The sequence below is a fragment of the Pipra filicauda genome, unplaced genomic scaffold (assembly GCF_003945595.2).
Source record: "Pipra filicauda isolate LSUMZ 115617 unplaced genomic scaffold, ASM394559v2 scaffold145_size1923396_pilon, whole genome shotgun sequence".
NCBI classification, from domain to species: domain Eukaryota; kingdom Metazoa; phylum Chordata; class Aves; order Passeriformes; family Pipridae; genus Pipra; species Pipra filicauda.
In genome coordinates, this window is record NW_024103940.1 from 1,511,799 (window position 1) to 1,527,622 (window position 15,824).

At 35.0% G+C, this 15,824-nt stretch overlaps 1 protein-coding gene across 2 annotated transcripts in view; it reads left to right on the forward strand.

The window, feature by feature from the left end:
• Positions 1–15,824, forward strand: part of FMN1 (formin 1) — a 130,062-nt gene that overhangs the window by 62,420 nt on the left and 51,818 nt on the right. For both annotated transcript variants that reach the window (XM_027716952.2, XM_027716953.2), the window contains 5 exons: positions 2,268–2,329; positions 4,821–4,909; positions 9,533–9,662; positions 11,051–11,197; positions 14,548–14,607. In XM_027716952.2, coding sequence (XP_027572753.1) covers positions 2,268–2,329; positions 4,821–4,909; positions 9,533–9,662; positions 11,051–11,197; positions 14,548–14,607 — 488 coding nt within the window. The remainder of the gene's footprint in view (positions 1–2,267; positions 2,330–4,820; positions 4,910–9,532; positions 9,663–11,050; positions 11,198–14,547; positions 14,608–15,824) is intronic.

A 15,824-nucleotide genomic window follows, 5' to 3' on the forward strand; every position in this document is an offset into this window, starting at 1 on the left:
GCAGGTTGTCTGCATGGACATTGCCAATTTTAGCAGTGCAAGTTGTAAATCAGAAAATATTTTCCTGGAACTTTTATATAATCACATACTTGTTCAAAGAGAGAAAATAACTCATTATGTTTCTTAACACTGATTATTATTAATTCTGTGATTTATGAGGTTGTATTTTGTTAGTTTAATCTCAGACACTTTTTGTTTTATCATGTCACTTCAAAATGATGATTTGTTAGAACTGATGTTGAGTACAGAAACATGGATAAGATAATAGAGCATTAAAAACTGCTTTGTGATTCTGGGGCCTTTTTGGTGACAAATCTCTGGCTAAAAATTTCAGTTAGGTGTAAAACTCTTAATATTCTTATTAAAGTGCTCTTTTTATTAAACTACTTCCTGTCATCATAATAGTTTTGTACCTAAAAAATTGACTATTAGTTACATGCTTTGCATTTCTAGTAAAGGTTCAGTTTTTCTCCAATAAGTTGCCTTTTCTACATAACTCTAGACAAATAAATTTTTCCTTGTAAGCAGATTTGAGAATATTCTAAAATAGGATGAATGTTGAACCACAAGGGAAGCTTCTGAACTCAATTAAATATTTTAAAATCTTCACAATTAAATATATTGAACTGTGAAACCAATTTTCCAAGAGATTTTCCAATCTCTTAGGTTCTTTTGAAATTACATTGGATAATACAGAAGATAATGCAACTCTTGAAACTGTCTTACAGGAGACATCTCTTAAATTCAATCCCTAATGACTTTTCTTTAAACAAGGATTTTTGTCAGTCTCAGTTGTTCAGACTTTACATTTGGTTACACGCTTGAGCTTTTTTGGAATCTTTGCAGTAGGACAAAAATAGTTGGAGATACTGCTTTTTTTCACTCATACTGTTTTCTCTATAATTCTTTACTTCTAACCAAGGTGTAATGTCAACAGACAGAATCATAATTGACAAGCAGAATTTTAAAGCATTCTAAATGTCACTGGACCTTTTAATAAAATTAATTAGCCTGCCACAGGGAAAATTTACTAGCCTGCTGGTAAATTTCACAATGTAAAATCATGGGGTAGGTGGTAGAGCAGGCGAAAGCTTATTACTTTTAAATAATTATTTAAAGATGTGTGCCTTGCCCCTTTCAAACATGGATTGCAAATGCAGCAAGAGCTTTTAAAATCTTCTAAATTCAGAAGCAGTCAAATTTCCTTTGAAGAAATGTAATAAAATTAAAATCAAAAGTTATCAGGTAGTAGCTAATGATGAGTCAGTGGTTACATGAAAACTGGTAGAGGCCTTAAGCTTGATTTTTTGGGGATTAATGTTCTCAGTAATATTTAAACAAAAGTCATGAGTTCAAAAATTGTGCCCAGTCCCATTATGGATCTCAAGGAAAAGCTGATTTCCAAAAATTTAAACATCCACAGTTATTTCCATTCCATTGTGCATCTCTTAGCTTCCTGGAATTTAACATTAGAGTGCATTAGAAAGCACAATGAAATAATCCCATTTAGTTTTCAGAAGAGTACCAACACTTGCCTAAGTAATGGGATTTTCAAATGTTGGAAGCACCTAGTGTCATATTCCAAACTTAGTAAAATCTGAAACTAAGATAGGAAAGATTTTGAGACTTCTCATTTTTGGTAATGAGGCATAATTAATCATCAGAGTGTACTTCATGTGTTTCTGTGTGATATTGAAAAGTATTTATCCAGAAATTGTCATGTAGGTAGTTTTCTAGTGGGTAAAGCTAACTTAAACATGAGACTGCTGAAGGTAATTTAAAAACTGTAGCACAATCTTTTATACTTGCAAATTTGCAAGTTGCAAATTTTGCAAGTTTGTTGACTTGTCTACTTCCCACGATGGCTAGCTCCAAGACAAGCATATGTCCCTGATCTCCTGTACACCTAGAGAGACCTAAATACCCTAACTCTCAATTCCTTCCTATCCAGCCTTCTAAGCTAACAGGAAATCTGTGCTGTTCATTTCATTGTACACAATCAGCTGAGTACTTGACTGGTCATATCTTTGACTGCTGAGTGTATTAGAGGGGGACAGTAGAACTCTATTCTCCTAAGACAGACTTTATAGAATGTTGTTCCATGAGTACTGTGATTTGAAGTTAGAACAAAAATAAAAACACTGAAAATAGTAAAATACAAACTGGATACATATGTCCTTTAGCTAGGTTAGTACATTTCTCAGGAAAAAGAATTGAACTCTTAAGTATGTTTTCTAGCATCTAATTTGTGTTTGTATTCTATACAGCTATACTGTGCGTTGATGACTCTGTAGTAGATCTAGAAACACTGGAAGCACTATATGAAAATGTAAGTAAAGACGGGGCAACGATGTGGTTAATCACCATAGTATTTCAGACACAGAATAAATAAAGTTCTATTTTATGTTGTAATTTTAGACTACAGACCTTATGTAGAAAAATTCTTTAGGGAATTTACCACTAATAAAATAGGTAACATAGGGTGACATATGGCATGGAGGAACTGGAATATATGGAGCTTACAATTGGCAGTAGCACAGATGAGAGCCTCTGGGTAAGAATTAAGGGACAAATTAAGCAGATGTCATCGTGGGAGTCTACTATGGACCTCTTGTCCAGGACAATGATGGTGACGAATTATTCTGTGAGGAACTTAGGGACATCTCCAAATCAACTGCCCTTGTTCTTGTGGGAGACTTCAACTTGCCAGATGTTAACTGAGAGCATCACACAGCTGGGACAAACAGGTCCAGAAGATTGCTGAAACACCTGTATAATAACTTCATGGTACAGGTAGTAAGGGAGCTGACCAGGAAAGATGCCCTCCTTGATTTGTTTCTTGTTAACAGAGAGGGGTTTGTGAGTGAAGTGGTGATTGGTCTTGACCATGGCATGGCCACAGTGGCCACAAAGCAATTGAGTGAGTTTAGGTTAATCAAGTGAATGAATTTAAAATCTCTGTTGACAGAAGGATAAGTGCCAACAAAACCTCAGCCCTGGACAATGAGAGCTGACTTCAGGGTGCTCAGGGAAGTAGTGAATAAGTCGACTGGGAAAAGGCTTTTGAAGGTGCTCTGGTCCATCAGTGCTGATCACTTTTTAAATATCACCTCTTTAAGGGCACAGGAGCAGGCAGTTTCCAAAATGTCAGATATCAAGCAGACCAGGCAGAAGACTGGCTTGGCTGAACAGGGATCTTCTTTTGGAGCTAAGTCAAAAAAAAAAAAAGGTGTATGCCTAGTAGAGGCAAACTCATGTGAAAGGAATATAGAGATGCTATTCACTGTTGTAGGGAGAAAATTTATGCAGCGAAAACTCAGCTGGAGTTGAAGCTGGCCAGAAATGTGGGGGACAATAAAAAAGAGTTTTTTAGAATATGTTAAAAGCAAAGGGCAGTGCATAAATAACATCAGGATGAGGATGGTCACCTCACAAACAGGGACAGAGACAAGGCAGAGGTGTTTGACACTTTCTTTGCCTCTGTTTTCAACACTGATGAATGACGGGCCAGCGGGGTTCCCGTGCCCTGAGCTGGAGGACCATGACTGCAAGAATGATCAACTCCCAGTTGACCCTGAAATTGTGTGAGATGTGCTTCTGCAGCTGGATCCCTACAAATCTGGGACCTGATAGAATTCATCCCAGAATCCTCAAAGAGCTGGCTGATATCATCACGAGGCCTCTCTTGATGATTTTTGAATAGTCTTGGGAATCTGGAGGTGTCTCAGTTGACTGGAAGCTGGCTAACGCTCTCCCAGTTTTCAAGAAGAGCAAGAAGGATGACCCTGGAAACTACAGGCCTGTCAGTCCCACTTCAGTGCATGGTAAAATTATGAAGACTATCATGGGAGGTGTTGAAAAGCACCTGAAGGATAGTGCAGTTAACGGTCACGACCAGCATGGCTTCAGGAGAGGACAGTCCTGCTTGTCAAACATAATTTCCTTTCATGACAAGGGAACCCACCTGGTTGACCAACTACAGCTGAGTCGGGGGACGTTTAGATTAGACATAAAGGAAAAGATTTTTCACCCACAGGGTAGCACTGGAACAGGCTCTTTATGGAGGTGCTCACAGCACCAAGCCTGCCAGAGTTCCAGAAGAGTTTGGCATGTGCTCTCAGGCACATGGTGTGATTCTTGAGGCTGTCCTGTGCAGGGCCAGGAGTTGGATTTCAACGATCCTTGTAGGTCCCTTCCAACTCGGGATATTGTATGAACATAAAAAAAGGCACATTGAGATGTTTATTTCTCTTGCTGACTTAGTTTTTAAATGTCAGAAATTTTAAACAGTGGAGTGCCTTTGGAATCAGATTAAAATGTAAAAAAAGGTATAACACCTATCAGTGTTCTCTCCTGAACTGCCTGAAAAATACTGTCCTCACTTAAAGCCTGTTTTGTGCTATCATGCTGAATTTATCTCATCAGATTCCTGGATTGTTGTAGTTACCCCAGGTTGCTGTATAGATTAAGGATATAGCATTCATGAACTGTGTGACTCTGAAGTTGCTTGAAAGCAAACTTGAAATCTCCACATTTACACTGGACTGTGGAGATGTCACAGATACCTTCCTGACCTAAACTTTGTGAAGCGTCCTGTAGCAATATTTGCACAAGGATGCTGTGCTCCATGGCCATTGGTAGTAAATGGCATGCAGGGCACTGAAGGAATTTTTCATGGATCTTTGTACTTCACTCTTTTGCATAGACTAAATGTTTCCTAATAAAAAAATACAGTTGTTGCTTGCAAGCAAACAGGTAAAGTAGTAATTTATTAATTTCTTATTAATTAGTAACTAATTACTTTGCATTAATTCACTCAGAGAGCACAAAAGGATGAACTGGAGAAAATCAAGCAATATTATCAGACTTCAAAAGAGGAGGAACTGAAGCTTCTGGATAAACCAGAGCAGTAAGATTTGTTTCATAATATTTTATCATTATATAATACAGTCCTTCGATGATATATTGAAAGCAATTTTGATACATAATTTTTGGTAAGTAATTATAAATTTTTTGTGTATTTCAAGGCATGAGGTAAACTTTGCCTTTATCACGTAACTTTTTTCAGAAATGACATTTTACTACATGAACTTGGACCACAAGAACTGATAAAATATGTAGCCTTGAATCAGTAAGAATTTCTGTTCCCATTGTCATGTTTGTAAAAGGCTTATCGTTCCATTAGAGCGTTTAGTGCTAAATTAACATGTCATAAAGCAGGGCCGGACTGATTTTTGTTGTTAATTATTTGAAAGCGCTGCATGAACAGAGGGTTTTGGTGAGTCTTGTGACAAAGACACAGTGTATGCTTACTAGTTCCACCATTCCTCTCCTGGGACCGTTGTGGCCAGTGACAACTGTTGGGATGAAAAACTTCTTAAGTGTTGCTCCTTCTATTGTAATACACCTTAGACCACTGTGAAAGAATCCTCAAGATTCCACGGACTATTTAATTCGTCATATAATCCTGAATTTTATTTTGGAGTATACATTTGATTTTAGATTTTGGCCTACCAGTAGTATTTGCCTTCTGCTACTTCACTACTTTTCCCTTTTGTACTCTTACTCTCTTCTTCTGATCTTCCTGCACTGAGGCCTCTTTGTCATCTTGTTTCCTTTTCCATCTTGTCTTGTTTTATCTTTTCTGCTGTCTTTGATGTAAGAAAGGGTAGGGAGGGGAATAACTGAAATAGCAGAGATAGTATATGATTGTTTGATGTCAGAAGTATTACGTTTTCATACCTTTTTCCCATTAAAATGTTAGTGCTGAAGAACAGATAATTTTTTCTATTTCTCCTACCATAAGCAGTTAAGTGACTGCCCACTAGGGAATAGGCTAGTGTTAGGAGATAAGGCTATTATCTTACTCGAGTAAGAGTAACTGTTGTTCTTTAGTAAGACTTAATAGAACAAATATTTGTAAAGTTTATATACTGGCTTGTTTTTGCATCCCATTTCCATGGCTTTCATTGCATTGGCTTGGGGCATAAGAATACATTGTGTGACTAGCTGATGTTTTCCAGAGCTTGAATCTTTGGCAGTGTGTTTGCTGTATATCCGAGTTAAATAAATATGAATACATTTTGTCTTCTGAAGAATATGAATCTTGTAGACCTCTAGAGCTATCAGAGGTTGTCTTTTTTTGTAATTTATAGTGGAGAGAGGTTAATCTTCATTAAATACAAAGTTGAATTTATGCTGTCAGTGTTCCATAAGTAAAAATAAACTGTAAATAAAGCAGTTACCTCTAGTGGTTCAGAGTGAAATAGTAGTGTCAAAGAAAAAAGCTATTTTTTGTCAATTATTACTCTCTGTGTTCTCTCTGAAACTGTTAATTATCCCATTTTTACCCTATTATTAAACTACATGGGTTAAGAGAATTAGCCTTTTTAAGTGTAGCTTAAGGGGGAAACGGTTTGCTTTATGCGCTTATGTAAATTTTGTTGGACCTTCAAAATAATGTCCTTTCTGAAAACTCAGTAGATCAGATGTCACTGGTTTTGTTGTCTAAGTCAGCCTATAAGTCAACCTAAATGCAGAACTGGAAATTTTTTTGAACTCTATTGTGCATATTAGTTCCATAAAAGGTTAAAGACAGAAGACTGTTAAATTTGCATGTGTGATTAAAAATATATACAGGGCATAAGCCTCGTGTATTTTCTTTATGAGGATCAGAACAAAAGTGTAAACTGAACCATTTATCAAATGGTTGCAAATACTAACAGTAGGCATTCATATAATGAAACCATTGATGTGAATTCACTGAAGTCTAAAGGAAACCATTACATGCTTGGATTACCAGACAAATAAAAAGCTTTAGTGGTATCATTGATGTTCTCCTGCACGTGTGATTTTGATTTATCTTGCTGTCATGTTAAATTTGGCACAAACTGTAAGTATGACAGCAACATAACAATACCCTCCTAAATTATGCTTCATGATAATAGTTGTTAAATGCTAATATTCATTACCATGATAAAGATTTATATGCAAAATTGGCCACAATTTGGAGCATTACTAACAGAATACAGATGCTTTAGCCAGTTTCCAAGACCCTTTTTAGTTGTAGAATATTCTCTGTAAAGTCCTTTCTACTGTGAAATAAGTACTAATGAAGGAAGTAGTAGCCAAATATGGTACTGAGCTTTCCTGTTTTGTATGTAGTTTGATTCAGGAAGTAGAGAGCAATTTATAATTGCTGTCCAAGTAATGCCCTTAGCTTCTTTTTGAAGACAGCTTTCCTTGGACTTCAGTTTAAATCCTTCTGGCTTACTTAGAAGCACGTTTTTCTCAAAAAAATGTTTCTAAATTTTATATTCTTCAAACGTGGATAAATGTGATCTGAAAATTAGTTTACCTCTGTAGAACCAGATTGCTTTGTCTATATTTGCAAGAATGTTCTCTTACACTAACAACATAGCAGTATGCCTGACTTGAAAGTTCTCTCAAGGCCTTTACTACAAAATTCTGGTAGGATAAGTGTTCTCAAGTGAATGCATTTTTTATTTACTGTTTCTGAAAGAGAGGAGTACAATGGACCTCACAGAGATGAACAACATATTCTCTGTGTTTATTTTAGGCCATAAGAAGTGTGGTAATGAGAAACCCATCCAAAAGCTATGTCACACTCACATCATCATTACTTTAAGTCTTAATCATATTTTCCTCAGACTAATATTGCAAAAATGCCTGAACTAAGAATATTCTTTTCTCTCCTAAAGTTTTGTCCACCTGAATTGGTGGTTTATCTGTGATAACCCTAGATTCAGGTTATGACTTTTTGTTTAGTAAGTACATCTGTAGTCACTAAGATTCCTTTTTGTGATGGATTTCAGTTATAAGTGTTCTGTCTGGATTTAACTTTGGATGCTTTGAATTCCAAAATCTGGAGATATCTTCTTTTTACGCTGATGCTCTTTTAACTCTCAGCACAATTACGCTGTATTCTGATGGGCAGCCATGTGGGAGATAGTTCTTTTTTCAAGGAAAGGCAAGAATACGTGTCATTTGACTTTTTAAATTTAAGTTTTTTAATTGTGTGTATGTTAGAACTTTAATGGAGCAGTTTGGTTTTTCTTTCTTTTGTTTCTCTCACACAAAGTGCAAAATACCCTCTTTTTTTTTTTCCTGGCAATACCGTTCATCCCCAATAGGAAGCATTTTTATTAATACCAGCTTGACATTTCTTTTTTCCCACTGCTTAAGTATAAGAGTCAAGCCAGGCCTCCCTGATTTTCTCTCACAATAGATTTTTTTCATCAGGCAAGAAAGAAAAAAGAAGGAAAAAAATGTTATTCCAGTTAAAACATAGTAGTTCACACCAGCCACAGGTGGATTGTGCTGATTTTTTTAGACAGTCACTATGTATTCGGCAAAGCCTTGCATACATGAGAAATCTGTAAAGCAGATTTAAATACACTGATATTATTTATTATAGAAAAAAAATAATTTGGAGAAATCAGATGTATTGGCTTAAATAATTAAAATAAATTTAAGGAGAATTCAAGCTAATAAATTGAATACTGAATTTCCCATAATTTGGTGAGATAGAAAAATCTTTATGGCACTGCATTAAGGGGATCTAAGGATATCTGTTGACAGGAGACTAGAAGAATATTTCTAAAGTGATATTGGAGCAAAAGACAGCTTGTTTTTGGATTTCAAGAAAGCATATGTGTCACTGAAATCCTCGACTGAAAACCCAAAAGCAAATCATTGTTTTTATAAGAAATGCTAAAGCTTCTTGTGTTATTTAGCCAAACTCTTACATTTTAAATTGATGAAGAGAAAAGGGAGGAATTACTCATGCTTTTGGGATGCTTTCATTTTGTGAGATCCGAATTAGAGTTGTTGAATATGCCTCTATTTCTTTTTATTTACCAAAGAGTTAAAAGAAGAAAAGCTAGAATAGACTCGTGAGAAAAATGTTTATATGAGGACAGGTATAGAGAAGGTAAAGACTTAGTAACTTTGCTGAACAGTGACCCAAGACAGATACTCTCACAGCTAAATACACAGCTAGGTACATTTCCCATAAAACATGCTGCTCTATGATTGAAAATGTGGTGGAAATTAATAAAATAGAACTGATGCTGAGAATCAGAACAAATTTTTTGGCAGACATTGTAGAAATAAACTTGTAGGAATATATTGAGTTCTGTATTTCTGGACGCATTTTTAAGGGAAGCAAAATCATATAAGTTGAAAGAGTACACAGATAGTGGTTTGTCTGGCTTTTCCTTTTTTTTTTTAACCGATGATTTAGGTTTGACATTCTTCTGTTTATTACTATACAGCTATGATAGTTAATGGATTGATGTGATAATGATTAATGTTGTGCGTTTTTAGTGATATTAATAGGATTTTTAGCATGTTCTTAATAGAAATAATATAACAATTAAAAATTCTGTCAGACTTGATTCAAAGTAGGAAAGATTGCACATATATTTCATGATACTGCAACTTGTCATTCATTATGTACCCCACACATAAGAATTATAAAGATTCATGAATAGTCCTTTCTTCCCCACAGATTTTTATACGAGTTATCTCAGATCCCCAACTTTGCAGAACGAGCTCAGTGTATTATCTTTCAGTCAGTTTTCTCTGAAGGGATAACATCAGTGCACCGGAAAGTAGATATCATAACTCGTGCTTCCAAGGTGAGTCCTAATGAAAGCTAAATTAAAACTTAAATATATATTAGAGTATTTATGCCTCTTTTTTACTGTAAGAGATGAACCTTGTTGCCTTTCCAGGAAAATAAAAATATATTAAATGTATAACTGCTTATAAGAACAAAAGGAAGAGGGAATAGGGAAGGGAATTGCATGTAATGCCCTGTGCAATACATGGAAATTTATTTTTATTTCAGTGGTAGATTTTTATTACTTTCCATATTAAGTATGTAATAGATAATCTCCATAAACAAGAAATTAAATATCAGACAAGCTTAATACAGGGCCTTGCAAACTTTCTTTTTTTTCCATACCACTGTTGATACCAATAGATGCTTGTCATCTATTAATTTCTGTTAACCCTGGTACAGCAGATTTTTTTAAGTGTCTGACAAAGCTCTGCCAAATATTTTTATGCTATGAAAGACTACAGACAAGATTGTCAAATTATAACCAAATATGAGAAGTAGAATAAGAATTGAGAGAAACTGAAAGTGACCTAAAGGTCTAACATCTTAGGCAGAACGGTTAATTTTATTTTTTTCCAATTTGAAGATTAGCTTTTGATTAGCTTTGCTTCCACAAAGTACACATGCTCTACCCCTTTGGATTTGCTGTCAATAAAAATAGTTACTTGATGTTTCCTTTCCAAAGGAGACATAAAAAAGGAATCAGTGTTGTATGAGATAGGGAAAGTTGTATTACCCTCAGTTTACTTCTCAGGAGTTTACACTGCAATTGATTTATCCAGTGTATAAGGCTACATAGTTAAAGATTAGTCCTATGGCCTTAGATTCTCAACTGACAAGACAGGTGTCCTTATATGTGACTGAAAATAATTTACTAGTTCTACACTGTGTTGCTAGAATTGTTTTCTGTTTTGAGACATAGTAATTAGTTAGCCCTGTTATATCTGCATTAAGTGTGGATCCAGGAGCCTGAATTTTAGAGTACCACAACCAGTGAGAAGCAGACTGAATGACAGTCTAAGCTAGTGACAGCAAAAATAGTACATTTGACTGTGCCTTATGCAAACAGGTGGTAAACTACCTCATCTGTAAGATTTTTAAAGGCTACTAAGGATGTTTAGTAATCTTCTTCCATTAATCTTTTTGTCATCAACATAGTATACGATGCCATATAATTTGTTTCATATAGATTAATTAACATAGTATCTTAGGGAGATACAGTCTAATAAAATGTTTCTCTCAGTCTTGATTATTGTACTAGCTTCAGCTTCCCTTACCTACCAAGGTAAAAGCAGATAAGAAACAAAACCCTTAGCAAAAATAAAATTTTTAAAAAGGCTATCTTATATTAGCAGTTAGAATTTTTTTCCCAGTGGAAGTTACAGACAAGTGTCCATTTTCCAGGCTTTGCTGAACATGACAAGTGTAAAGGAAATTTTGGGTTTGATTCTGGCTTTTGGAAATTATATGAATGGCGGGAATAGGACTCGAGGTCAAGCTGATGGATTCGGTTTGGAAATACTCCCCAAACTAAAGGACGTCAAAAGCAGAGTAAGTAGTAATTTTTAATTAAAGATAATTTTTCGCAAGTGATCTTTTTTCGTTTCGTCGTCTGTTCAAAAGTTAATCTTCTATTTCTTATCATTCTTGTTGGAAAAAGCAAGTCACTTTGTACAATTTTCATGGTTTTTTCTCCCAGCTTTTCACCTCCTTCTGCACATGTACATGTTTCCACAATCTCTTAGTTTCTCCTATTCAGTAATACTAGGATAATTATCTTATGTGAGAAAGAACTTCTGTGTGTCTCTTTTACTAGCAGGGACTTAATTACAGTAGAGCAGAGAGAAATCAGAGAGCATAAACTGCTGAAATCTTCTGCAGTAAATGTCCCCATTGTTTTTTTGTGCTCTTAATTTAGGGTGAGTAAAAATGTTTAAAAAATCATGTTCAAAATCAAAATATCAGTAAAGGTTCAGTGTAGCATATACACTAACAAATTGTATATAAGGGATATAAATTCAAAACATGCAGGATTTTATTCTTCTTCAAAGAGGTGTCAGACCCAGCAAGATATTTTCAGTCTTTTTTTTTAATTGTCCGTTAAATGGATGTAGGACACGAATTTTGAATGGCATGCATGAGAAAATGCTTATAAGTGGCAGTAAATTATTTTGTCAAAAATTGAGAACCACTAGCTGTTTTTTGATTAGTCATGCTAGGATCAAAGTCAGGATCAAACTCTAGACACCTTTTGAGATGAGGTTACTTTGTTTCTTACTAGTTCAGTAACGCTGAGGAGGAGGTGTTAAATAATGTAGGCAATGGAAACACTGGTCAAAGTAGTTCTTTTACCAAAACATTCTTAGACTCCACATGGATATAGAAAGCAGCAAAGAATAGGAGATATTTTCTGCTGTTGTTGTTACATATTTGTAGGATGAGAAAAAAACCTCTTCTTTCATGTTCTTCTTTCTTACGTGAAGTGCTTTCTTTACTATAAGAAAGATAGATTTGAAGTGTTTGTTCCTAGTTATGCTTCATGTACAGAAGAATGCATTTGTGAGACAAGCAACATCAGGAAAGTGGTATGTCTAGGGATCTTTTTGTTTTACTTGTGAATATCATCATTAATGAAGTGTAAAAACATATTTAATGAATTGTTCAGTGAGCAACTGTATTAATGAAAGCTTTTCCAATGGATTTGAGTCCTTTATCTTCTAAAAACATTGAGGTGCTGGAGCATGCCCAAAGAGCAATGAAGCTGGTGTCAGTTCTGGAGTACAAGTCTTATGTAATAAAGAGCAGCTGAGGGAGCTAGGGTTGTTTATCCTGGAGGAAAGGCTCAGGGGAGACCTTATTACTCTCTACAATTAACTGAAAGGAGGTTGTAGCTGAGGGGAGGTTGGTCTCTTCTCCCAAGTAACAAGTGATAGAATGAAACAGTCTCAAATTGAGTCAGAGAAGATTTACATTGGATATTAGGAAAAATTTCTTTACCAAAAGGGTTATCGGGCATTGGAACAGGCTTCCCAGGGAAGTGGTGGAATGATCATCCCTGGAGGAATTTAAAAGATGTGTAAATGTGGCACTTAGGAACACGGTCTAGTGGTGGACTTGGCAGTGCTGAGTTTACGGTTGGACTCAACAGTCGTAGAGGTGCTTTCCCACTCAAATGACTCTGTTTCTAATTCTTATTTTCCTCTTCATTGTGGTAGTTCAGCTGTTCCATATGACCACTTTCATTCCAGTCTTGCTCTGTGGACAAGACACAGTACAAGCTGCAGCTAAACTAGAACCAGTTTCCCGTTACTCAGGTGTTTGTTGTTTGGCTAGCTAGCTTGAAGGACAAAGTAAAACAATGGGGCTTTGCCTGGCTTTTCTCACTACAAGTAATGGTTTTAGTCTAACTGTTCCATCTACCCGTAAACTTCTTAGAACTTAGTTATCTCTGGGACTTTCTGTGTGGCTGAATTTAGCCAGTTTGTTTCAAAATTGTACATTATGAAAAGAAGTCACTGATATACAGTGTAATTGAATAAAACTTGTTCCATGGCAAAAAAAAAAGCTAAAAAAAAAAAAAAAAGATATAGTATTTACAGTTTCCTGATAGCAAAAATAAATATATTATTTGTTTAGATTAGTCTCCAAAATGCAAAAAAACTCAAAGGGTCCAGCTGCTACAGGCAGACATGAAACCTCAGAGATAATTGGTAGACCATATTTGCAAGGAGAAAAAATGCATATTTGAGCATTAAGATATTCTTCCTATGTCCCATTACTCCCTTCTTGTGAATTGCCAGCAAACAATATTATGTCTAAGTAAGCTGAATTCCATGAGCTAAGGTAAAGACCCAATTTTAAATGTCTCTTATTTTACATAAAAGTCATTTGTTGCCACATGATCTTAGAAAGTTACTTTTTATAGAGATTTTTTTGACCTACCAGCAGTGTCTTCTAAAACCATTATACATGCAGAGTGGCTCTGTCTGCATGACAGCAGTGACTTAGTTAAAAGAATTTTGCTGGTGTATGATATTAATAAAATATAATGTGCTGCAGGCTCTAATATAAATGAGGCAGCCCTGTACAGGAAGCCAGACATTGTTCATATAGAAATGTTTGTCCTGATAGCTGTCAATGTAGAATATGAAAACACATCCAAAAAATTTCAAAGACATTTCAGATATAATTCCATATATGATGATTCTTTTATGTTGCTGAGTGGTACTCTGTAATGTATAACTTTTCCTTTGTTCATCTGGCCTATGCTGACCCAATGACATGTAACAAAATAAAATATTGTGTACTGTTGTGTGGAGGAACATGGAAATGGTGATTCCATAAAGTGAGAATTAAAATTCGTATGGTAACAGGGCATGAAATATACTTCTTAGTGTATTTTGTATCTGGAATAAAATATGAAAAGTATCTATGCCTCTTTCAGATCTACATTATAGATGATTGAGAGTAAAGGGAGCAAGAAATTCAGTTCACCTTAATATATCTGAGATGACTTTAATATTTAGTTGATATTAAGTTCAAGAGTAATATTATTAAATAATATTATTATTTAAGTTAATATTATTATTCAAGTTAATATTATTATTCAGTAATGCCCTGTGTTATTAAGTAAAATATGGGGACAGTTTCTCCCGGTGCATGTATTTTTACCTGGTATCTAGAACCCAAAGAAACTCTAGATCCAGTGGTGGTGTGATCAAGCCAATATTGTAAAAGATCGATTTTTTTTGGTCAGTAATGCTAAGGCTGAAAATACTGGGAGTCCTATTTCTTATAGCAATATAAAATAATACTACATTTATTTTGAAATAGAGTACATTTTTGCTTACTTGAATTAGTGTAAATCACACATTTTTAATATTTTTTTTATTTTTTCCTAGGATAGCGGTATTAATCTTGTGGATTATGTCGTCATATATTTCCTACGCCATTGTGATAAGGTAAAAGATTCATTTGCTGTATCAGCCTCTCCAAAAGTAGGTTTCTTTAACAAATTGTAAAAGGGATCATATTAGCTTTTTTGAAATCTGAACACAGTACCTCTAAAGGAAAAACAAAATCCATTTCTTTTGCTTTCTTATAATAGTTGTGTACCTCAATAGGTGTGAAATATGCTTTGGAAAATTTTACACTGCAGGCAACTGCCTGTGACTGTTGCAGATTGGTCAGGTGGTCACTCCAGCCCTGTCTTATTACATCCGGGTCACTGTAATGTTGTAAAATTTCCCATGATGTCATTACATTGGAAGACAGAAGCATGATTTCACTCTTATGACAGAATGCAAGGACAGCTTGGTATTTTAAGATAGGTCAGTCAGCTGATGGGGATGATGTTAGGGATGGAAATGCAGGAGGTGAGTCAGCTGATGGGGATGAAGTTAGGGAAGGAAATGTAGGAGGAGATGTGGCTGCTGCTTTTGAGTGAGTTACATTTATGAAGCTTTTTGATATTAGCAGTGGCCAAACTTATTGAGTGGAAAATTTGAACTATTGTATTTTAAATAAAAATGTCACTGATAATTGATTTTAAGTATGTGATGGCTTATTTTTTCATCTTTTTTTTTTTTTAATTCTTACATGAGGTGGTTGGATTGATGAGTTAGTAGTCATGAGATATGTAGCTCTGTACTAGTGTTCTTTGGGTTTCTTTTTTGTTTTCTTTTGATTTTGTTTTTGTCATTTTGGGTTTGGTGTTTGGGGGTTTTTGGGAGTTGGTTTGTTTTTTTTTTCTCTTTAATCAGTTTACTTAAATATATGATATTTAATATTTCTGCAGATTTTCTACTATATTGTAATTTTACTTCAAGGAATTCTGTAAAACAAAACAGTTTATCATCCTTGGGAGAAAATTAACAGAGTGTAATTGTCATCCATTGCACTTCTCCCCCCAAAAATGCTCATTTATAATAATAACATTATTTTTTCCCTGTTCAAAAAACAATTAGTTCTCCAACCTGGGAGTTTTCTTTTATTACAGACTTGAAATCTATGCACAGGTATATGCATGTTTTAAACTCACTGTTATATGCTTATACACAGCAATATCATATTAATACCATTTATACATATTTTAGTTGTTAAACTTCCATTGGAGATACTGCTTTGAACCTTTTCAGAGGTTTGTGGGGTTTTTTATTTGGTTGGGATTTTTTGTTTG